This window comes from Pristiophorus japonicus, chromosome 18 (genome assembly GCF_044704955.1).
Source record: "Pristiophorus japonicus isolate sPriJap1 chromosome 18, sPriJap1.hap1, whole genome shotgun sequence".
Classification (NCBI taxonomy): domain Eukaryota; kingdom Metazoa; phylum Chordata; class Chondrichthyes; family Pristiophoridae; genus Pristiophorus; species Pristiophorus japonicus.
Window position 1 is genome coordinate 88228446 of NC_091994.1, and position 24260 is coordinate 88252705.

At 43.2% G+C, this 24260-nt stretch overlaps 2 protein-coding genes and 1 non-coding gene across 4 annotated transcripts in view; 1 reads left to right on the forward strand and 2 right to left on the reverse strand.

Annotated features, from left to right (window-relative positions):
• bcl2l16 (BCL2 like 16) overlaps nt 1-24260 on the forward strand; it is a 60173-nt gene that overhangs the window by 14555 nt on the left and 21358 nt on the right. The window lies entirely within an intron of this gene.
• The window catches only part of fblim1 (filamin binding LIM protein 1), a 36192-nt gene that overhangs the window by 6985 nt on the left and 4947 nt on the right, over nt 1-24260 (reverse strand). Inside the window, exons 4-7 of one of the 2 annotated variants that reach the window (XM_070860275.1) lie at nt 24002-24122; nt 14824-14993; nt 13847-14025; nt 9963-10083 (exon numbers count right to left, since the gene is read on the reverse strand). In XM_070860275.1, the coding sequence (XP_070716376.1) occupies nt 9963-10083; nt 13847-14025; nt 14824-14993; nt 24002-24122 (591 nt within the window). The remainder of the gene's footprint in view (nt 1-9962; nt 10084-13846; nt 14026-14823; nt 14994-24001; nt 24123-24260) is intronic. The other variant, XM_070860276.1, reaches the window with a different exon arrangement.
• trnak-cuu (transfer RNA lysine (anticodon CUU)) lies at nt 21902-21974 on the reverse strand. Its single transcript has one exon. It is a non-coding gene; the product is annotated as a tRNA-Lys (tRNA).

Consider the following 24260-nt stretch of genomic DNA (forward strand, 5'->3'; position numbering starts at 1 on the left):
CCAGCCGGCCTGGTTCATTGATGGAACATGGAATGTTACTGTGGGGCTGGTATTCTTACTATTCAGATCTATATAATCCTGTAAACCAATGGCTTAATGGATAGAATGGTCCCAACTAGATGAGCAACATGCTGTTAAAGTGCTTGGTTTTAGCTGGTTAAACTCCAGCAATATTCTTCTACACACCTTGGCTTTTAACAACCTGCATTGAGGTCTGTGAGCGAAGGGTAACTGGTGTTTCCCTACAGGAAGAGAGTGCATTCAACATCGGGTGAAAATAAACTACATGTATGAATTTCTCAGTAGTTTGATTGTCAGACTCTTAAAACACATCACAGCCACAAGAGGTATCAGTCACTGGAGTTGGACAGTTACTGACATATAATTGAAAGTTATGTGTGCAGTTTACAGGAATAAACTTAAGATAATGAGCCTGAATTTGCTGTCAAACTAACGATGAGGTTAATAGCGCTGTTATTATGCATAAATAATATAGCAACTTCAGGCGAAGAGCAGATGCGTGGTTAAATGCCAATATCCAAAAGTTGCCGTCCGAGTTACGCCACTCCACCGTTAGCTTTGCGAAAACTGCATTTTGCTGTCTGCCTCACCAAAGACCTGCATTGAATGTCATGAAGTTACTGTATTTGCGCCGTAGATATGAACTAAACTTGCCACAGAAAGTTAAGTCTTGTCATTACAAGCGTAAGTACCTTTTTAACAATATAATAATTACTGCCAATCAACCTCTGACACTGCAAATTAACTCTTACAAGTGTGATGTCTCATTCCTTCAGGTATTATTTGTTGGAGATTTTAAAAATGTTAAAAATTACTTTTCTGTCTCCATTTCTTTTCCTTATTTATTTTTTCTGTATTTGATTTGCTATTGAATTCACTCACTCTAATTTATACTTCCTTCTCCATCTTTCCTGTTTATTTCTTAATCCTTCAATCTGGTTAAGGAGATACGCAGTTGTTTGTCCTGTTTCCCTCCCTGTGCTGTTATCAGCTCACACTTCCAGCCACTGGCGATGCAAAAAATAAAAAACCTAAACGTGGCACAAATAAGTCTAACTAACGATAGACGCCGTTAGATGCCCTGCTACAGCAACATCTGTGCCAAAGTTAACACTATCAATAATCAAAAAGATGGATGGAATGGCCGAATGGAACTTTCTCAGACATCGGAAAATTGGTGAGCAGAACCATAGTACTGCACAGCACACGTGCCTTTACAGCAACTGTGCATGTATGGGTATTATGGTTTTGCTACCACCCAGCATATCTGGGTCAAAATTAGAACAAAGGAACCGATTCCAGTGAAAGCAATTCTATTATATAAAAGGAATTTGAGATGTGGTTGGCTGTTTGTGTTTCCTTGTAAGAGCTGTCTTCCTGCTTAAACGTGAAACACTAGTTCTTGAACAATGGATGATTAATCAGCAGTCATCCAAAAGCGTATGCAGTGTTCGAACTATCTAAAGCTTTACCTTACCAACTGTGACAACGGTGTAATTGTCAAGTTTAAACGGTAGCATTATGTTGTTTCAATTCTGTTTACCGACATTTTCAAACCGTTTGTTCGTAATTATTAGAATTTAAAGGCTTTATCTTCTCAGAAATTATGTCAACATATTGATAGGATGAAACTTAACAGCAAAGTAAGACGGTCTAATGGATGGACTGACTGCTGTATACCAAAGCCTACTTTGCTATATTTAACCATCAGTTAAATGTATTGATTTTAGTATTTCAGTCCTTTTGCCATTAACGCAATGTAAAATATGATTGAATTTTAAAAAGTGAGTTTTTTTCCCTTGGGGTATAGGTGTCGCTAGCAAGGCTAACATTTATTGCCTATCCCTAGTTGCCCTTGAGAAGGTGGTGGTGAGTAATGTTCCCTTTAAAGGGCGGCGCGGCCCATTCAAAATATCGCACTTGGGTGGTTTTTCCTATTTAAAAATTGGCTGCACGGGAGAGCACTGCGCGATTGCGCAGCTTAAAAGGAACATTGTTGGTGAAATGAAACGCTGAAGTCCATGTAATGAAAGTTCTCTCACAGTGCTGTTAGGTAGGGTGTTGCAGCAACAATGAAGGAATGGCGATGTATGTTCAAGTCAGAATGGTTTGTGACTTAGATGATGGTGTTCCCATGCACATGCTCGTGTCCTGATTGGTGGTGGAGGTTGCAGGTTTGGGAAGTGCTGTTGAAGAGCTTAAAGCACATCCAGTTTAAGTGCAAAGGTTTTCACAGTTTATGATAGGCCAGTCACTGACCTAAGTGCACAGATTGTTGCTTCATTAGCCCATTGCTCAAAGAATAGCTTCCACTAACACCTAGCTGTGTTTCACTTACCAATGTTTCATCAAACTTGCTCCAGTCTGGCACTAAAGCAATAATAAAGCAATTCCTGTTTCTACGGGAAGTGATTGCATAGCCTGAAGAAATTTTAAAAAAGGAGCTTTGACATTTCAGCGTTGATTTTTGGTACAGTAATACCATACCAGTCTCTGGTGAATCTGATAGTTTCTAAGACCCACAAAGAAATGAATCTTCTGCCATCACTGGAAAAAGGTGGGTTGAGTAGATTATATTTGCAGCTGAAGCTGATTAAGAACCACACATTGCAGTTTTGCAATTTAAAAGTAGCAAAAGACTCATTCATGTTGTTTGAGTGCATTTTGAACTCTTGTGTATTCATCGCTCATAATTAGCAAGCTATCCTACACTGTACACATTTTCTTCTAATATATATGTTGGGGCACCTTTTCTGCAAAGTCTGCTGTCCCTCTTCTGAGCAAGACTAGGGTGAATGTTGTGAATGTAAAGTAACCAGTTCATGTTATATCAAGCTCATCCCATTCACTATCACTTTGAACACCTTGGGACTGAATTTTCCTCCACTATATCCCATTGCTGCATTTAAATGATGGTGAGGCGGTGGGGCAAGGGTAACAGGCTAGTAAATAGACTGATCATCTCAAAAGCCATCTAACTCCGCTACACTCGGACAATGGTAGGAATCCTGCTATGAATTTTGTTGGAGGGAAATGCCCCAGTAATTACTTCCTCTCCCTTTTCAGTCTCCTTTACTGTCACTTGAGGGCTCGTATATCTGTAAAACCCTCTTTATTTTTTTAAACTCTTGTTTCTGATTTCATTTAAAGCTTTCTGCTCCTATGAAAGACATTACATTGCAGCAGCAGTGGGTTCCCTCTGACGAGGATTCCACCAGGAGTCTGCTCTGCATATCTAATAAGCACTGTCCCAGTAAAATGGCTCGGGGTCGAGTCCATGGGTAGAAGTTCTATCCCGACCTTCTCCAATAGCAAAACTGTCCTGGAGAAAAATGTAACCCGGAGAATTTAATTTAGAACTCTCCAGGTTATGGGAGCGCATGCAATTCTAATCACATTTTTCATAAGAGTTCAAAATGAAGGGCTGCCCTAATGGTTCAAGTTTATCCTGTAAATCTTAGACGAGAGACGTCTCCAGTTACATCCTTGGTCTGTGCTGAGTTTAACAGACTTGTTGATAGAAATTCTACAATTGTCCTCGACACCTTATGGTTAGTGAAAGGAAAATAAGCCAAGGTTCTTCCTCCTGGAGAATGACATTGCTGCTCTTGTTGCTGATGCTTCTTAGTGGCAAAAGATGCAGGGGAGTTAAATCTGGCATTCAGCTCTGTGTGCTGTTGCAGTTAGTGTTCGAGAGGCCAGGTCTATGTTGAGCCAATGGAATCTTGGCCTTTTATTGCAAAGGGGATGGAGGAGAAAAGCAGGAAGTCTTGCTACAGTTATACAGGGTATTGGTGGGGCCACACCTAGAATACTGTGAGCAGTTTTGGTTTCCATATTTAAGAAAGGATATACTTGCTTTGGAGGCAGTTCAGAGAAGGTACACTAGGTTGATTTCTAGAGATGAGGGGGTTGACTTATGAGGAAAGGTTGAGTAGGTTGGGCCTCTACTCATTGGAATTCAGAAGAATGAGAGGTGATCTTATTGAAACGTATAAGATTATGAGGGAGCTTGACAAGGTGGATGCAGAGAGGATGTTTCCACTGATGGAGACAACTAGAACTAGGGGGCATAATCTTAGAATAAGGGGCCGCCCATTTAAAACTGAGATGAGGAGGAATTTCTTCTCTCGAGAGTTGTAAATCTGTGGAATTTGCTGCCTCAGAGCTGTGGAAGCTGGGACATTGAATAAATTTAAGACAGAGATAGATAGTTTCTTAACCGATAAGGGGTTATGGGGAGTGGACAGGGAAGTGGACCGAAGTCCATGATCAGATCAACCATGATCGTATTAAATGGTGGAGCAGGCTTGAGGGGCCGTAATGCTCCTATTTCTTATGTTCTTGTTCTTGTTCTTATGAGTCCTGACCCTTCAAAGCCTCTCCACCACCACCACCACCTATCTACAAGGCTTGTCAAGAGTGTGATGGAATACTCGCCCGAATGGGCACAGCCGCAACAACACTTAAGAAGCTCGGCACCATCCAGGACTGAGCAGTTCGCTTGATCGGTACCCCACTCGCTGGACTCAATATCAGTTCACTATGGCTGCAGAATGTATGATCTATAGAATGCACTGCAGCAACTCACCCAAGGTTACTTTGACTGCACCTCCCTCTCCTGCATCTTATACCACTAAGAAGCACAAGAGCAGCAATGTCATGGGAATACCATCATTTTTAAGTTGCCCTCCAAGTCACACTCCATCCTGATTTGGACATATATTGCCATTTCTTCATAGCTGAGCCAATATCCTGGAATTTGTTACTTAACATTGTTGGATCATCATTACCACAAGGTCTGCAGCGGTTCAAGGAGAAGGCCAACCACCACCCTTGCAGGACAACTAAGATGTCAATAAATGTGGTCTTGCCAGCATCACCCATATATCTCAAACCAATTTTTTAAAACTGAATTTCCCCACTAAGCAATTTTGGGAGCTCTTCAATCACTTAAAAGGTGAATACGTTTTACTGAACTACTAAAGGCAGTTTGATTGTAAAATATAAAACACAGAAAGACACTGTGCATGGACTGGAATCAATGTGTTTAACAATTTAATTTCATAATGAATTTAGATAATTGTAATTGTTGAGGTTGTTTTGATAGTCAAAAACTAATAAGAAATAGTAGATTACGAAGAGCAGAGTGGCATTATTCTGAGCAGAAAGAAAGTCTTAATCTGTATAGCATCTTCTGTAACCTCGGGACGTCCCAAAGTGCTTTACAGCCAAATAAGTATTTTTGATGCATGTTCACTGTTGTAATGTAGGAAACCGGGTCGTCGTCATCATAGGCAGTCCCTCGGAATCGAGGAAGACTTGCTTCCACTCTTAGAATGAGTCCTTGGGTGGCTGAACAGTCCAATACAAGAGCCACAGTCCCTGCTACAGGTGGGACAGACAGTCGTTGAGGGTAAGGGAGGGTGGGACAAGTTTGCCGCAAGTTCTTTCTGCTGCCTGCGCTTGTTTTCTGCATGCACTCGGCGATGAGACTCGAGGTGCTCAGCACCCTCTTGGATGCACTTCCTCCACTTAGGGTGGTCTTTGGCCAGGGACTCCCAGGTGTTGGTGGGGATGTTGCACTTTATCAGGGAGGCTTTGAGGGTGTCTTTAACGTTTCCTCTGTCCACCTTTGGCTCGTTTTCCATGAAGGAATTCTGAGTAGAGCGTTTGCTTTGGGAGTCTTGTGTCTGGTGTGCGGACAATGTGGCCTGCCCAGCAGAGCTGATCAAGTGTGGTCAGTGCTTCAATGCTGGGGATGTTGGCCTGGTCGAGGACGCTAATGTTAGTGCATCTCTCCTCCCAGGGGATTTGTAGGATCTTGCGGAGGCATCGTTGGTGGTATTTCTCCAGCGACTTGAGGTGTCTATTGTACATGGTCCATGTCTCTGAGCCATACAGGAGGACGGATATTACTACAGCCCTATAGACCATGAGCTTGGTGGTAGATTTGAGGGCCTGGTCTTCGAACACTCTTCCTCTGGCGCACTGGAGGCAGTGTTGAATCTCATCAATATCTGCTTTTGTTGATAAAAGGCTCCCGAGTTATGGGAAATGGTCCACGTTGTCATGGACTGCGCCGTGGATCTTAATGACTGGGGGGCAGTGATGTACAGCCGAAGACAGGCTGGTGGAGGACCTTTGTCTTACAGATGTTTAGCGTAAGGCCCATGCTTTCATACGCCTCAGTAAGTATGTCGACTATGTCCTGGAGTTCAGCCTCTGAATGTGCACAGACGCAGGCATTTTCCGCGTACTGTAGCTCGACAACAGAGGGTTGGGGTGGTCTTGGACCTGGCCTGGAGACGGCGAAGGTTGAACAGCTTCCCACTGGTTCTGTAGTTTAGTTCCACTCCAGCAGGGAGCTTGTTGACTGTGAGGTGAAGCATGGCAGCGAGGAAGTTTGAGAAGAGGGTTGGGGCGATGACTCAGCCCTGTTTGACCCCATTCTGGACGTGGATTGGGTCTGTAATGGACCCGTTGATAAGGATCATGGCCTGCATGTCGTTGTGGAGCAGGCGGAGGAGGTTGACGAACTTTTGGGGGCATCCGAAATGGAGGAGGGCACTCCGTGAACCCTCGTGGTTGACGGTGTCAAAGGAAACGGGGTAACCAATTTGTAGGCAGCAAGGTTCCACAAACATCAATGTGATAACCAGATAATCTGTTTCAGTGAAGTTGTTGGAGGGATAACTATTGGCCAGGGCAGTGGGGAGAACGCCCCTGCTCTTCTTTGAAATAGTGCCATGGAACATAAGAACAGGAGTAGGCTATTTAGCCCCTCAAGCCTGTTCTGCCAGTCAATCAGATCATGGCTGATCTGTGAATATCTTCATATACCCGCCTTTGCCCCATATCCCTTAATACCTTAGGTTGACACACAATCTATCAGTCTCCAATTTTAAATTAACAATTGACCTACTGTCAACTGTCATTTGTGGAAGTGTTCCAAACTTCTCTCACCCTTTGTGTGTAGAAGTATTTTCTAACTTCATTCCTGAAAGATCTGGCTCTAATTTTTTGGCTATGTTCCCTCGTTCTAGACTCCGCAACCATGGGATCTTTTACATCCACCTGAGAGGACAGACTTGATTTAATGTCTCATCCAAAATCCAGCACTTCCTCAGTACTACACTAAAATGGGAGCCTAGATTTTGTGCTCAAAACTCTTGAGTGGGACTTGAAACCACAATCTTCTGACTCTGAGGGGAGAGTGAAACCAACTAAGCCAAGACTGACGGTCCATGTTGAACTATGAGGTATTACAGTGGGTTGTACTCAGTGTGGGTGTTATGGGCAGTTATTTTCCCTTCCCCTGCCCCGCTAGCATTTTCCCAAACAACCACAATCTATACTTTTTTAATATGCTCCAATTTTTCTCCTTGATTTGTTTCCCCTTTACCGCTTCTCTCTTGAGGGTAAAGTTTCATCCTGGGATACACTTCCACAGGCACCAGCAATCTTCTGATATATCATAATTTTTCACATGTAAGCCTCCATTTCATATGTTGATGGGGTTGGGGAAGCCATCACGGCTAAACCCATTCCAGCAGGAGGTGCTAGAAAGTGCTCTGGAGCAGAAATTCATGGTTGTTTTTTTTTTCTTACTGAACCCAGAAGCTCCGAGGTTAAATTGTAGAGTCCTAACAGCACATCACCTAACACAGCACAGTCTGGGGATGGAACTGAGACTTTCCTGTTCTGTATGACGCAGTACCACGTGAGCTGTGTATTCATTGGAACTTTTGCAATTTTTTGTACTTTGAGCCCTAGATGTTTAGCTGAAACTGCACCTCATCATGTGACATTGACTTGAGTCCAAGGGTTTTGATGCACTCATTTCAATTGATTAATCCGTGCAGGCTGAGCAAAGACTACAAATGCGTTACAGATTACACAAGCAAAGTTTTAGCAACGTATAAATGCTGCTAGAGTTGCAACCACCTCCAAGCTTTTCTTTATTTAAAAAAAAAATCCTATTTATATCGAGCTTTCTCACATTGAAATGTCTCATCCTGCTTCACATATAATGAATTACTTTGGAGTGCAGTGATTATTGTTTAGGAGGCGAATGTAACAGCCATTCTGCACCAGCAACGTTCCTCAAACATTGCGAGTTGAGTGACCTGTTAATCTGTTTCTGGTGGTTGTCGAGAGTGGAATTTTGGCCAGAACACCGAGAATTCTCTGTCCCTCTTCAAATAGCGTCATGGGATCGATAAAGTCCATTTCAATGGGCAGTTTAGTTACTCATCTGAAGGACACCACTTTCAACAAAGCAGCAATCTGTACCTGTCAGCCTACATTACAGGGATGATTTTCCAGAAGGGTTCCCCAGATTGTCCGCTGTCAATTTGACAGAAGAACTAGGGAAACCCTAAAAAAAGACATGAATACAGTCTGCATCATTTTTATGGGGTTTTTGTAGCTCCTCTGCCGAAGTTAAAGTGAATGAGCAAGAGAATCCCCGCAAAAAAAATCACCCCTACATGCTTAAGCTCCAATATGGTTCAAACCCACAATTTTTTTTGACTTGGAGGCAAGAGTGATACCAACTGAGCCAGGCTAGCATCTGTTTAGGCCAACCTGTCACAAACGTCCCACTCCCGTGGAAAGATAAATTTACCGATCTGCTTCCAAACCACTGCTATTGCTGCTTTGGCCAAGGGAGGATAGGACAAGGAACTATATGTACTTGGATATTTCCTCCCCCATGAAGCAATACCAGACTCTGCTCAATCCCAACTTCTCCGCCCCATAGCATGATTGTGATTGGAAACTGGCTGCATGGGGACCATCAGATTAAAATGTCAGTCTCCACACCTCAGAAGATAGAATGGAGTAACGTATGTACTACTGCCATTTATTGTATTTTCTTCTAGCATTCCAGAATTCTACAGCTGGCAAATTTTGACATGCAGCTTTTCCTCACTCAATAGTAAAACTGATGCTACCCAGGGATTACACGAAGCTCAATTCCTGGGCACGGTGTTGCCTGAGATACCACCTGCCAGTATTAACTTTTCCCTCCTCCCCAGATCTTTCCACCTCCTCTGTAGTGATGACACTTTTAATGATGAGGTGTCACTCCTAAGGTATCTCAGGCTGCCTCGGAAACAGAAACTGTCACTTGAGATTAGGGGACTAAATGCATGGACTTTTAGACTATCTTTTACTTTTGTGTCCTCTCTTCTATCAGGAGCCATTCCTTTTGCTACACTAACCCCTATCCCCGAAATCCAATACTCAGACTGTGCACGTTTCTTTCTAGACTGCAGTTGAGGCAGTTTTATTGTTGACACCAAGATTGCACAGCCCCATTATGAGTGTGGACATTAAATTGTACTGAAGCAACCTCCTCTCCAATATGTAGCACAGACAAATACAAATGCATGATGGACCAGAACCATGTGGACTACAAAGAAAACACCAGAGTGTCTGTCATACTAATACGAGCAAGCAGAGAATTTGACCCACCTAGAATTAAGGCTGGCCTTGGCTGGTAAATTTGAAGAGACAGAAGGCAGTGCCACAAGGATCATTTTGTCAGTGGTTGCACCACTGTGTATGAGCCTATAAGAATGTCAGCAGGCTATTCAACTTAGTTGGGTCATCACAGCTGAGCTTCATCCAATCCACATACATGTGCTTTGTGGCAAGAGACACTGAATAGTGATTAGAGTGGGAACCCTGACTGATTTTTCCCATCCTAACTCAAGGGTCCTGAGGCCAATTATTGTGTTCCCTATCACCGCTCCAGTTGAGATTAACTAACTTACCCTAGAGGAAATCAAACCTGGGACCTTCATGATCTGTACAGCTCAGTTACACATTGACTAAATATTTAACATGACAGGAAACCATTGTTTTCAGTGCAGTGAAGTAATGACAATGAGCATTCTGACCCAGAATCTCTCTGCCTGTGTACAGGACCTCACCTCACATCTGTAGCAGTTAACATGAAAGTGGAGCCCAAACAGTTCAATGTTGAGGCACTCCTCCTTTGTAGTTTCTGGTATAATTGGCATTTTACAGACACAGCACTGTGGGGCATATCTCCTGTGGACACAAGCATCAAACATCAGATAGGCATTTAAAAAAAATCATTGTTTACAGAAAAAAATTAGCAAGTTTTAAAGCAGTCAATTTGTTTCATCCCACTAATTTTCTCCCATCCTCCCCTGAAGGTGCTGACTTGGGAAACACTTCCATGGCACTGGGATCTTACACACATATTCATTCTTCAGAACCTAGTTAGTGCGCATCAGCAGATTCTCTAACTCTTGAGAGCCAAACCTGATGCTGCCTTCACTAATGTCTATAAACACCAACTTTCCAGTGGGGATCTCTGATCATGAGCTGTTGCCCTGGTTAGTATTTCCCCTTCCTGCGAGAGAGCTGAGTCCATTTGCAGCATCTCCCTTCCACCCCTGGGAACGTGTAGTCTGCATGGCTCAGCTCCACATATGACAGATAATTTATCATGATAGATAATTTGAGCCATCAGTAAGAGAAAACACTTTTTTAATAACTTTCCCATTTTAGTTGCTGGGCATGAGGGACCGAGGAAAGATTGAATTATCCACATGTGAGAACTGGTTTCAACATGAATGTGGAAATATGACCGCTAGCTACAGTCTCCTGGCCAAACATGTGATGTAGTCTTCAATATACTATGTGACTCCTGGTGGAAGTCTCTTTACAGTGTCACCTGTTTGCTTTTGAAAAATACCTGGATATTGAAAAGCACATGCACCTCCTACCTGGCACTAATGTGTTCCTGATATTTTTGTGGATTCTAGGCAATTATTGAATGACATGCAGTAAGAGTCATTCAATAATTGGGCAAGTTTTGGAAGTAAAACGCTACATGTTTTTATTAATAATATGCAGCCAGTAAGCCTGACTTAGACTTTGAGGAACCCAATTTGTGATTGGCCGCACAGCAGTTCCAAAATACAACAGTGCCATATGCTGATGGAAAATGGTGTTGCAGTCTTGTACAAGATTCCTGATGAAAATGGCAACATATTGAGTCACCTTGAATGGCAGAAGCAACACTGCAATTATGAAGCATAGAGATTTTTCAATATTTACTTCTGACTTTTCCTGAACACCTTCAACAACATTGTGCAAGTTTGTTTGTCAGAAATTCTTTGGAATTCTCTATCCCAAAGGGCTGTGGATGTTGAATCGTTGAGTACCTGTATATTCAAGGCTGAGAATTTTGGACTCTAGATGAATCAAGTGATATAGAGATCCTGTGGAACAATGGAGCTAAGGCTGAGGATCAGCCATGATCTTACTGAATGGCGGAGCAGGCTCGAGGGACTGTATGGCCTGCTCCTGCTCCGAATTCTTATGTTCTTAAATGGCAAGTACAGGAGATTTCTTCAGTTTTCCCTCTGACTTTAAGACTGATATCAGTAAGTTCTTCTTCACAAAGAGAGCAATCATGAGGAAAAACATTTTAACACAGTGAGTGGTTAGGATCTGGAATCCGCTGCCTGAAAGGGTGGTGGAGATAGATTCAATAGTGGCTTTCAAAAGGGAATTGGATCAGTATTGGAAGGAAAAAAAATTGCAGGTCTACGGGGAAAGGAAAGGGGGAGTGGGAAGAGCTGAAGTGTTCTTGCAGAGAGCAGGCACAGGCTCAATGGGCCGAATGGCATTCTTCCGTGTTGTAATGATTCTACGGCTGGTTGGTTGGTTGGGCGGGAGGCTTGGCTCTGCTCTGGCGACGTGGGACTTTCCGCGGACCAAGATGGTGGACAGCTGACTTTGGACACGTAGGCTCTAAATGGCTGTGAGTCAACAGCTGCAGAGGATGTTCACATTGGGCCTGGAGAGGGCATACCACAGGGAACAGCGTGAGCTGGTGCAGGAGGGCGACGGCAGCGAAGAGTGGCGTCATCAAGGTCCAGGTTAGTGATTGAAATGTGGGCAGATACAGCAGGAGCAGCGAGATCGGGGCAAAGGAGCGGTGAGAGACTGTGGAGGAATGTGATCGGGGCCCAGGGGAGATGTGAGTTCGGGGCCCAGGGGCAGTATGGGCCAGCCCACACTGCGATATGTGTGCGCACTAGGTCCGTGCAGCAGAGTTGGTCTCCAATCGTCTTGGGTAATCCTTGCCACTGGACCAAGCCCTAGCTCTGTCAAGCCCGTGTGGTGGCTGGTGTGCAACGGCCATCACACTTTTTTAAAAAAAAAATCCACGCACAGGCATCTTCCATCCTTGAGGATGTAGTTCGGGACCTTCATTCGAAATACCTGTGAACTCATCCTTTTTTGGCAAGGAAGCAAGTCATCCTCATTTCGAGGGGCTGCCTACGATGATGATGATTGATTCTACGTGCCCAAGTTTTGGGCCGCGCCTAGAATGGTGCAGCCCCGACCTGGACGCCCATTTTTTGCGCTAGAAAGTGCGGCAAAAAAATACTTGCATATTCTGCGGCTCCCTGCAGGTCTTCAGCAGCTTGGTGTGCATAGAACATCGGGGGGCGGAGCAACAGACTCGTGCCGATTCAACAAGTAGTGGGGGGCAGGGCTAATTTAAATAAGGCAACGTAGTGCCGGCAACACTGCGCGTGCGCGTTGGAGCATGCGCAGTGGCACATAAACATTGGCACTCTGCCATTTTTAAAGGGACTAAAGGAAAATTGAAGATTTGTCTCGTGGACCCCTGGAAAGACTTGTGATTTAATTTTAGTGATGTTGAGAATTCTGCAAATTTAAGTTTAAAAGTGTCTATCTGGCTGCCTCGCCCTGTCCCTTGCCGAATGGCCTCAGTCCCTTTCGCAGCTCGAAAGCTGCTTGATGTTTCTTCGGCTGCCGTCCAGCCACTGATGGAAGGAAGGCCTGCCTGAAGCACCGCAGCTCGAAGGCTGCTGCTGCTTCATGCAGGTAGGAACATGGAATATTTAATCTTTGCTTTCTTTATAAATTTTTATTCAGGTTGGATCTTTATTTGTATAAGTATGACTTGAATGATTGTAGAATTTAATTACTTCCCTTCACCCCCCCCATCCCTCCCTCGTTCCCTACGCCTAATTTGTAACCTATGCCTGATTTGTAAAGTGTAGGCAAGATTTTTCTGAGCGTACAAAAATCTTCACTTACTTCACTCTAAGTTAGTTTGGAGTAAGTTTTCACTACCTAAACTTTCAAAACGGTTGTAAGTGGCCAGACACTTCCCCTTTGGAAAAAAAAATTCTGTTCCAAAGTGAAACTGTTCCAACTGCCTAGAACTGGAGCAAACTAAATGCCGAGAATTGCAATTTCTAAGATACTCCATTCTAAACCAGTTGCTCCAAAAAAATAGGAGCAACTCAGGCTGAAACTTGTGCCCTACGATTCACACCTGGAATGGACTTCTAGGCAGTGTTGGAGGTGGAAATCCTGGATGCAATTATGAAACAACTAGACGCAGTAATGGGCTGACTAGGTTTCTTCTGGATAAATGAACTAATATGAGGTGAATGGAAGCATCACAGCACAGCTTGGACCAGCCCTCATTGGACATCCTTGCCTGTACACTTTCAAGGGTGCTGAGGCCAACTAAAGCACCCAAGCTGCTATCCTGGCTGAGATCAGCTAACCCAGCTCAGGGCAGGACTTGAGATCAGCACCATACCACATAGTGCACTTATTCACTGAGCCAGTGGGTGTACAAGAGATTTTAAATGATTTTGCACTACCTCAGGTAAGGCATGGGTAAGTCCGTGTCTAATTTGGAGCTGCGAATCAGCACACAAACCAGCCTGTGCTGAAACATGATTATTTCAGCACTGCTCTGCACTGAACAGGAATGGTGGAGTGTTACCTCTGGAAGTCTTCGAGGCAGTGAATCTCATTAGCCTGGTTCACTCCAAAACGCTCACTTCCAATGAGCCGGTGACAGACAACACATGTGAAGCACTGAGGATGGAAAGCCTTGTCCATGGCTCTTATTATCTGATCCATTAATGCTTTTCCACACTTCCCACATTTCTCCATGGTATTCTGCAATTTAAAGAGGCACAAAAAACACAGTAAACACCCTCACTCAGGCAACTTTGCTGAGTCTTTTTATTAATTTATTATTTTCCTGTCCAGAAGTATTACACTGGGTGAGATGAGTGCAGAAGGAAGGGTTTTGTCATGGGAAAGGCACTCACCACTTCTGCATAATGCATATCCCAGCCTGACCTCTTCATGTGCCATGTGCCCCACACTGCAACTAACCTAAGCCCTTCACCCTGCTGAGGCTACTTAAATAATATTTGTAAGATGTGTGGGAGGAAAGATTTGACTTTGGGATGATAAAGAAAGGGTGAAAAACTAGGATATGCCACCTCCAGTCCCTCTTCTATAGGGTATCTAATATGGATGAACAGCACAGACAATCATCATGTTGCACTGAGAGACTGGCTATGCTTCTCATAGCCTACTGTCATTTCTTTTATTCACATCCCAGTGTGGGCTAATGTGTCCCAAATGTTCCTTTAGCAATGTTTTATCTGGGGAGCGGAGAAGATGCAAAGCAAAATCTTTACTATTAATTAATTCAAGATTCTCAGAACTTCATGATTTGGGCTTCCTCCTGGTTAATCAGACAGGGTTCCTGCTTCTGACCTCTGGCCAATGTCCACTGATGGAAAGTCATCAAATGTACAGGTACTGGGTGAGGAGAGGATTGGGCTTGGCAGTGACATTCTGACACTGTCTTAAGTGAGATAACTATCACAAGAATCAGTGCCTCCCGGAAAGGAATGGAGGAAAACAGGAACCTTATAAAAAGAAAAGAAATAGCTTCTGTACCTGGTAACAGGAGTCACAGTGAGGGTTGCCATCTAGATTGTAATAGGTTTTTCCCACCAGTCTGCACTGGCATTTTCTGCACTTCAAGCAATCCTCATGGAATATTTTGTTCATGGTATTTATGGCAGGGATGGTTGGTGGAATCAGCTGGTTGCAAACCGCACAGATATCTAGGAGAGGAAAAAAGCCATGAACTTGACTCTCAGAGACTAGCATATCCCAGCCAGACTAGGATTCATAGACAGGTGTGTCCCAGTCTGACTAGGACTCCGAGACTAGCATATCAAAACCAGGCCTGGACTCTGAGGCTAACACATTCCACCCAGGCCAGGACACAAAGAAACTAACACATCCCACCTGGTCTAGGGCTCATGAGATGAATGCAACTCACTCTTACTAGGAATCAGCGACTAGCATATCAGAGCCAGGCCAGGACTCTGACTCTAACACATTCCACCCAGGCCAGGACTCACTGAAACTAGCAGATCCCAGCCAGGTCAGGACTCAGGAATACACCCAAATAATCCAGTTGAGATAAAGCACTTAGTGTATGGGAAACCACAGCTGTAAATCCAAGTTGTATATATTATGTGGTTTTACCGTTGCCTTTAGTTCCCATGCTCTGGAATTCTTCCCTCTACCTTTCTACCTCCCTCTACTCTTTTAAAGCCCTTCTTAAATCTGCAATATATATAGCTCCACTTGTGGACTACTGTGGCACTGCAGCCAGGTGCTGTGTACAAGTAGAGGAAACAGGTCACCTGACTAGAGTTCCGGAGTGTTCTGCCATCGCAAGGTTGTGTGTGTGTTTGTGAGTTGTACTGAAGATATAACGGTGACGAGGATGCGATAATCGGGGAAAAAAGCTGCAATTTTTGTTGGTGGAGGATTCAGCCAACCAACAGAGAGACTTGGAGAACTTCTCTGTTTTGATTAACAGCTACAAGCACACTTATCTGAACTGCCAGAGTCCAGATGGCCATGCCTATGGGAATAATAGGGCATTTGGGGGAGTTTCAACGCAACCATGAAAGTTTTGGAGCGTATGTGGAGTGGCTAGAAAGTATTTGCGGTGAAAAACATATCATCGAAGTCCCCAATGATGAAAACCATAACCGGGTGGTGTTGGAACGACAAAGGGCTATTTTCTTAACTGAAGCAGGGCCCGAGGTATATGAAACCCTGAAAAATGCACTTGTGCCTATCAAGCCAAAGGACACAACTCTTAAGCAGAGAACAGCACTACAGTCTTGAGTCCCTGGAAATTGCTGAAAGTTATCGTTTCAGAATACGAGATCAGTTAACTGAAGAAAATATCAGCGAGTATATTGTAGCATTAAAAAAGCTATCTATTCACTGTAATTTTGGAAACTTTCAGGACCGAGCATTGTGCGACTGCTTTGTTTGTGGGATGAAAAATTATGCGATCAGAAGAAAGTTATTGACCACTCCTAATTTGACTTTTGATTTAGCTTGTCAGATAGCTATGTCAATGAACATGGCTGACCAATATTCCCAAGAATTTCATACTATTTCCAGTCATCAGACAACCGAGGTGAATTGGCTGCAGGTTAAAAGTAAAAGCCAGTTGGTCCCCAAGGTCTCAGAAACTGGCAATTGTAACAGAGCACTGAAGTCCTGCTATCAGTGCCTGGGACAACACATTGCTCAAAGTTGTCCATATGTGAAGACCGAGTGTTTCATCTGCAGGAAAACTGGGCATCTTGCGAAGGCATGCTGACTGAAGGGTAACCCAGCTTTCAGAGCTATAAGTAGAAATCCCTAGAGACTACATAGCATGGAAGAAAAACAACAGGACGAGGAGGTTTTGGAGCTACACATCATCAGGAGCATGAGGTTAACTAACAGCGATTCGAAATGTATCATCATCCACATAGATGTTGCAGGAACCAAGATACCCATGGAAATCAACATTGATGCATCCGTGAATGTAGCGCCGGAGTTGCTATACTTCGACAAATTGCGTGATTTTCCACTGGAGAAATCCAAGATAGAGCTGCAAGGCTACTTGGGAGAGAACATTCCTGTGGTAGGTCGTATCACCATACCCGGTGAAATACAAGGATCAATTTCAGAGCTTGCCTCTATTAGTAGTGGCAGGAGACAAGCCTGCCTTACTAGGAAGAAATTGGTTGTGATCACTGAAGCTGGATTGGAGTGAGATTTTTCGTGTTGAAACGAGATTTGTATCAAAGGATGATGTCATCAAGAATTATCCAAAGCTGTTCTGTGAAACAGGCAGTCCGATCCAAGGCTTCAAGGCGAGTGTCAGGGTACAGAAGGACGCAAGATCGGTTTACTGCAAGCCACGTCCCGTACCATATGCACTCAAGGAGAAAGTTGAGTAAGAACTCAAAGACTAGAGACTGGGAACATTATTTCTAAGATAGATCGATGTAATTGGGCTACACTCATTGTTGTTGTACCTAAGTCCGGTGGTAAGATAAGATTGTGTGGTGATTATAAAGTAACCGTAAACGAGGTTCTAGAGGATAATGTCCCCAATACATTGCCGAATATAGAAGATTTGTTCACAACGCTGACAGGTGGTCAGATCTTCTCAAAGTTGGATCTTACAAATGCCTACTTACAATTTGAACTAGATGAGGAGTCCAAGTCCTGCTTGACTATAAATACTAATCTAGGCCTTTATCAATTTAATAGGCTACCATTTGGAGTGTCTTCTGTCCCTGCCATATTCCAAGGGGTGATGAACAAGATTTTGCAAGGTATTGAAGGGGTAGTATGTTATTTAGATGACATACTAATTTCGGCACCAAATAAACAAATTCATAATAACGTATTGAATGAAGTCCTCAAACGGCTAGAGAAGCACAGAGTACGAGTATATGCTCGCAAGTGTGAGTTATTTCAAAACTCCGTGGAGTACTTGGGGTACAGAGTAGACAAAGATGGTTTATATCCAACCAAGGGAAAGCTGGATGCAATCAGAAATGCACCCACTCCCAAGAATGTCACTGAACTTCGATCATTTTTGGGTCTTTTGAACTATTATGGGAAGTTCCTACCAAATTTACATCCACTGAATGAACTATTGAAAAAACAGGTCCATTGGAAGTGGTCAGAAGAATGCGATACAGCATTCAAGGGGTGTAAAAGCAAATTGGTAGAGAGCACCGTGTTAGTTCATTATGACGTATCTAAGGAGATCAAGCTAGCATGTGATGCCTCTCCATATGGAGTTGGGGCAGTGATCTCTCATGTGCTACATAGTGGGGAGGAGAGACCAATTGCTTTTGCTTCACGCACTCTCTGCCAGTGAGCGTAATTATGCGCAAATTGAAAGGGAAGCTTTGGCATTAATTTTTGGGGTCAAGAAGTTCCACAAATACTTGTATGATCGTAAGTTTACCATCATTACAGACCATAAGCCCCTGACAGCAATCCTCCATCCAAAGTCCCCAGTTCCAACATTAGCTGCAGCTCGAATGCAGAGATGTACTTTAATTTTGTCAGCATATACATATGATATTAAATACAGACGATCAGCTGATCACAGTAATGCTGATGCTATGTCTAGATTGCCTTCCCCATCATAAGTTACACCCAATAGGGAAGAAGTGTTCTATTTTTCATACATTGATGAACTGCCAGTCACAGCTGAAGAGATTGGTAGAGCAACCAAACGTGACTCAGTGATGTCAAAGATGTATGATTATATTGCACATGGCTGGCCAAACCAGGTAACAGACAAAAATATTAATTCATTCCTACGAATGACGAATGGATGATCAGTCAATAAAGATTGTATCATGTGGGCTGCAAGAGTGATTATACCAAATAAATTCGGGTCCAAATTATTAGGAGACCTCCATGACCAGCACCTGGGAATGTGCTTGACCAAGAGTTTTGTGCGCAGTTACTTTGATAGAGGTAGAGTAAAAAAGAGAGAGAGAGTTCAAATGGAAATCAAGGGCATCCCTTGGAGGAAAACTTTCCTCAGGATCAGCCTCGAATGAGTTTAAATTCGACACCATGTTTAGAAGTTTCTGTTTGAGAGCGAAGGTATCCTCTTCGAAACAGAAAACAAGTGGTTAAGCTTGATTTGTAAATATGGCAAAATAAGTCCATATCTTTTGATTTGTATAACCATGCAAGTTATGTATGATGATTATTTCTTCATTAAGGAGGAAGAAGTATAATATATATATAGCTCCACCTGTGGACTACTATGGCACTGCAGCCAATGCTGTGTACAAATAAAGAGGGAACAGGTCAGCTGACTAGAGTTCCGGCGTATTCTGCCATCTTAAGGTTTGTGTGTGTGTGTGTGTGTGTGTGTGTGTGTTTGTGAGTTGTACTGAAGATATAACAAAAACCTACCTCTTTGACTAAGCTTTTGGTTATCCTCCCTAACATCTTGCCTTGGCATCTATTTTTTTTCTTACACCTCCTATAAAGTGCATTAAAGAGGGCATATTAATGTTAGTTGTTGTATTTGCTACCAACTTACTGTGCCACTAGCCAAAGAGGAGTGATTTTCACCACAAACTTTGAGCATCCTTTTGAAGCCCACAATTCAAAATGAGGTTTACATAAGAACATAAGAAATAAGAGCAGGAGTAGGCCATATGGCCCCTTGAGCCTGCTCCGCCATTTAATACGATCATGGCTGATCCAATCATGGACTCAGGTCCACTTCCCTGCCCGCTCCCCATAACCCCTTATTCCCTTATCGGTTAAGAAACTGTCTATCTTTGTCTTAAATTTATTCAATGACCCAGTTTCCACAGCTCTCTGAGGCAGTGAATTCCACAGATTTATAACCCTCAGAGAAGAAATTCCTCCTCATCTCAGTTTTAAATGGGCGGCCCCTTATTCTAAGATTATGCCCCCTAGTTCTAGTCTCCCCTATCAGTGGAAACATCCCCTCTGCATCCATCTTGTCAAGCCCCCTCATAATCTTATACGTTTCAATAAGATCACCTCTCATTCTTCTGAATTCCAATGAGTAGAGGCCCAACCTATTCAACCTTTCCTCATAAATCAACCCCCTCATCTCCAGAATCAATCTAGTGAACCTTCTCTGAACTGCCTCCAAAGCAAGTATATCCTTTCTTAAATATGGAAACCAAAACTATATGCAGTATTCCAGGTATGGCCTCACCAATAACCTGTACAACTGCAGCAAGACTTCCTCTCTTTTATACTCCATCCCCTTTGCAATAAAGGCCAAGATTCCATTGGCCTTCCTGATCACTTGCTGTACCTGCATACTAATCTTTTGTGTTTCATGCACCAGGACCCCCCAGGTCCCACTCTACTGTAGCACTTTGCAATTTTTCTCCATTTAAATAATAACTTGCTCTTCAATTTTTTTCTCCCAAAGTGTATAACCTCACACTTTCCAACATTATATTCCATCTGCCAAATTTTTGCCCACTTACTTAGCCTGTCTTGTGTCCTTTTGCAGGATTTTTGTCCTCCTCACACATTGCTTTTCCCCCCATCTTTGTATCATCAGCAAACTTGGCTACGTTACACTCGGTCCCTTCATCCAAGTCGTTAACATAGATTGTAAATAGTTAGGGTCCCCGCACTGATCCCTGCGGCACCCTACTAGTTACTGATTGCCAACCCGAGAATGAACCATTTATCCCGATCTGTTTTCTGTTAATTAGCCAATCCTTTATCCATGTTAATATATTACCCCCAACCCCGTGAACTTTTATCTTGTGCAGTAACCTTTTATGTGGCACCTTGTCAAATGCCTTCTGGAAATCCAAATACACCACATCCACTGGTTCCCCTTTATCCACCCTGTTCGTTACATCCTCAAAGAATTCCAGCAAATTTGTCAAACATGACTTCCCCTTCATAAATCTATGCTGACTCTGCCTGACCTGAATTATGCTTTTCCAAATGTCCTGCTACTGCTTCTTTAATAATGGACTCCAACATTTTCCCAATCACAGATGTTAGGTTAACTGGTCTATAGTTTCCTGCTTTTTGCCTGCCTCCTTTTTTAAATAGGGGCACTACATTTGCGGTTTTCCAATCTGCTGGGAACTCAGTCTTCACAGTGGAAGGCACAAAAATCATGCCAAAAATTGCTGGTCATGGGAATGTGGGAAGGGAGGACCTTGAGACACTAGGGAGGTAGTGTGGACAGGCTAATGGGACTCGAGGACATGTCCTGATGAAATGCATCCCAGGGTATTAAAAGAGATGGCGGAAGTTATAGCAGATGTATTCGTTATAATCTACCAAAATTCTCTGGACTTTGGGGAGGTACCATTGGATTGGAAAGCAGCTAATGTAACGCCTCTGTTTAAAAAGGAGGGCAGACAAAAGGCAGGTAACTATAGGCCGGTTAGTTTAACATCTGTAGTGGGGAAAATGCTTGAAGCTATCATTAAGAAAGAAATAGCGGGACATCTAGATAGAAATAGTACAATCAAGCAGACGCAACATGGATTCATGAAGGGGAAATCATGTTTAACTAATTTATTGGAATTCTTTGAGGGTATAACGGGCATGGTGGATAGAGGTGTATCGATGGATGTGGTGTATTTAGATTTCCAAAAGGCATTCGATAAGGTTGCCACACAAAAGGTTACTGCAGAAGATAAAGGTACGCGGAGTCAGAGGAAATGTCTTAGCCAGCCAATTCTCTATCCATGCTAACAGAAAGCAAAGAGTCGGGATAAATGGGTCCTTTTCGTGTTGGAAATCGGTGGTTAGTGGTGTGCCACAGGGATCGGTGCTGGGACCACAACTGTTTGCAATATACATAGATGACCTGGAAGAGGGGACAGAGTGTAGTGTAACAAAATTTGCAGATGACACAAAGATTAGTGGGAAAGCGGGTTGTGTAGAGGACACAGAGAGGCTGCAAAGAGATTTAGATAGGTTAAGCGAATGGGCTAAGGTTTGGCAAATGGAATACAATGTCGGAAAATGTGAGGTCATCCACCTTGGGGGGGGAAAAAAAACAGTAAAAGGGAATATTATTTGAATGGGGAGAAATTACAACATGCTGCGGTGCAGAGGGACCTGGGGGTCCTTGTGCATGAAACTCTTTTTGGCAAGAAATCGCCCAACGTTGGTCTCGAACCCACGACCCTGAGATTAAGAGTCTCATGCTTTACCGACTGAGCTAGCCAGGCTTCCAAAACTTGATCAAGTTGTAAGCCAACGACGACGAGAATGGGATAATGCTAAAAAGTTAGTTTGCAGGTGCAGCAGGTAATCAGGAAGGCGAATGGAATGTTGGCCTTCATTGCAAGAGGGATGGAGTATAAAAGCAGGGAGGTCCTGCTGCAACTGTACAGGGTATTGGTGAGGCCGCACCTGGAGTACTGCGTGCAATTTTGGTCACCTTACTTAAGGAAGGATATACTAGCTTTGGAGGGGGTACAGAGACGATTCACGAGGCTGATTCCGGAGATGAGGGGGTTACCTTATGATGATAAATTGAATAGACTGGGTCTTTACTCGTTGGAGTTCAGAAGGATGAGGGGTGATCTTATAGAAACATTTTAAAATAATGAAAGGGATAGACAAGATAGAGGCAGAGAGGTTGTTTCCACTGGTTGGGGAGACTAGAACTAGGGGGCACAGCCTCAAAATACGGGGGAGCCAATTTAAAACCGAGTTGAGAAGGAATTTCTTCTCCCAGAGGGTTGTGAATCTGTGGAATTCTCTGCCCAGGGAAGCAGTTGAGGCTAGCTCATTGAATGTATTCAAGTCACAGATAGATTTTTAACCAATAAGGGAATTAAGGGTTATGGGGAGCGGGCAGGTAAGTGGAGCTGAGTCCACGGCCAGATCAGCCATGATCTTGTTGAGGGGCGGAGCAGGCTCGAGGGGCTAGATGGCCTTCTTATGTTCTCTGCAGAATCCAGGCAATTTTGATAAATTACAACCAATGCATCCACTATCCCTGCCGCTACTTCTCTTGCTTGCTGTGCGGCGCTTTTAGTTGAGAAGAAAAAACGTGTGCAATGTTGCTGCATTGTTCTGCAATAGTTTTAATAAATCAACCAATCACTGCAAAAATCAATGGTAGCCTGCTCCAGAAACTGAACCATCCACTGCAGGACAAATGTTTCAATTAGCTTTTTTTGTCATCATTAAGGAGCGATGTTAGTGTTGGGGAATGAAATATTTTCTGTTTCAAGCACCGAGTGCCCATATCGAGCACTCCCAGATCTGGTAAAGCAGGAGTTAAATGCAACGTAAAGCTCCCTTTACACTGTTCCAACAATGTGCTTCTACTTCTGCATCAAAAAAGCAACCCTCCCATATACCATTCTTCCATTTACCAGCCAATGAGTGCTGTGGTAGAGGCAGTTTAATGCTGTGGGTGTATATTCTCTAGTGCTCCAGCTAATTTTATGTAGTACAGGCACATCAAAGACTTTCATCCTATTAGGCTAAGGTGGCACAGCCTCTAACTGAACATTGTCAAATAGAAATCAGGACTAGCCAAAGATGTGGCAACGGCGACACAGTTTTAGCCAAAAGCACTAATTTTAGTAGAAAACGCCTTGCATACACTCACCCAATACAGGTAAACATAATTTAGGTGTATATTTATTTAACAAACACCAACCTCTGTTCAATAACCAAGGAAGTAAATGACTCTCAACGATCAAAAACCACTAGCCCACTCTGCTTTTTGTGTTACCATTTTACCAACAAACTCACAAAAAGGTTAAAATTCACATGCATATACCTGTGCGACTATGAGTATTAAGATCACATGCCCAACAACGGTGTCTATTACTCATGTTTTATTTAAAATCAGTAATGAAATTTGCCACATCTGGCTAGTGGTAATGTATTGGACAATGCTGGTCTAACCCACTGCATCGTCTAGTCCTCCCATGCAAAGTGATATTTACAAATTCACTGCAGTGGTGCTTCGAGATGCCTTTTTCTCCGCATTTCCCAGAACTTTCATCACAATTTTTACCTAATCCAAGCACCCAATTAGTAATTGATTTTGAGGGGTTGACGGAAAGCTTGCTGATTATTCAAATAAAACGTGTGACATTAGGTGACAAATAATACAACAGAGGTAACATGTAAGTCAGTGGGGTGTCCGCACTAGGGTATTACTCCCAGTAATACCCTAGAACCAGGGAGCGGGTGAATGCACTCATTACTATATTCAGTAACAGCCACCTACCTGACCCCGAATCTGGTAACCCATTCGGCTTCTTGTTCTCTGTTTGGGCCAGGGAATCTTCCAGTTTGAATCCCACAGATGGAATACAATGTCTCTCGGATTCAGAGGGTGCAGAGAATTCCTGGTACAAAGAAAGGAATGCATCAAAAAACAGTACAAGTCAAATAATTTATTTGAATATGTTTTTTTTAAAGTTTTCCTCTCATCTTCTGAAGATTGGAAATCAAGGTTGTGCGTGGCCCTACAGTTAAACATTCCC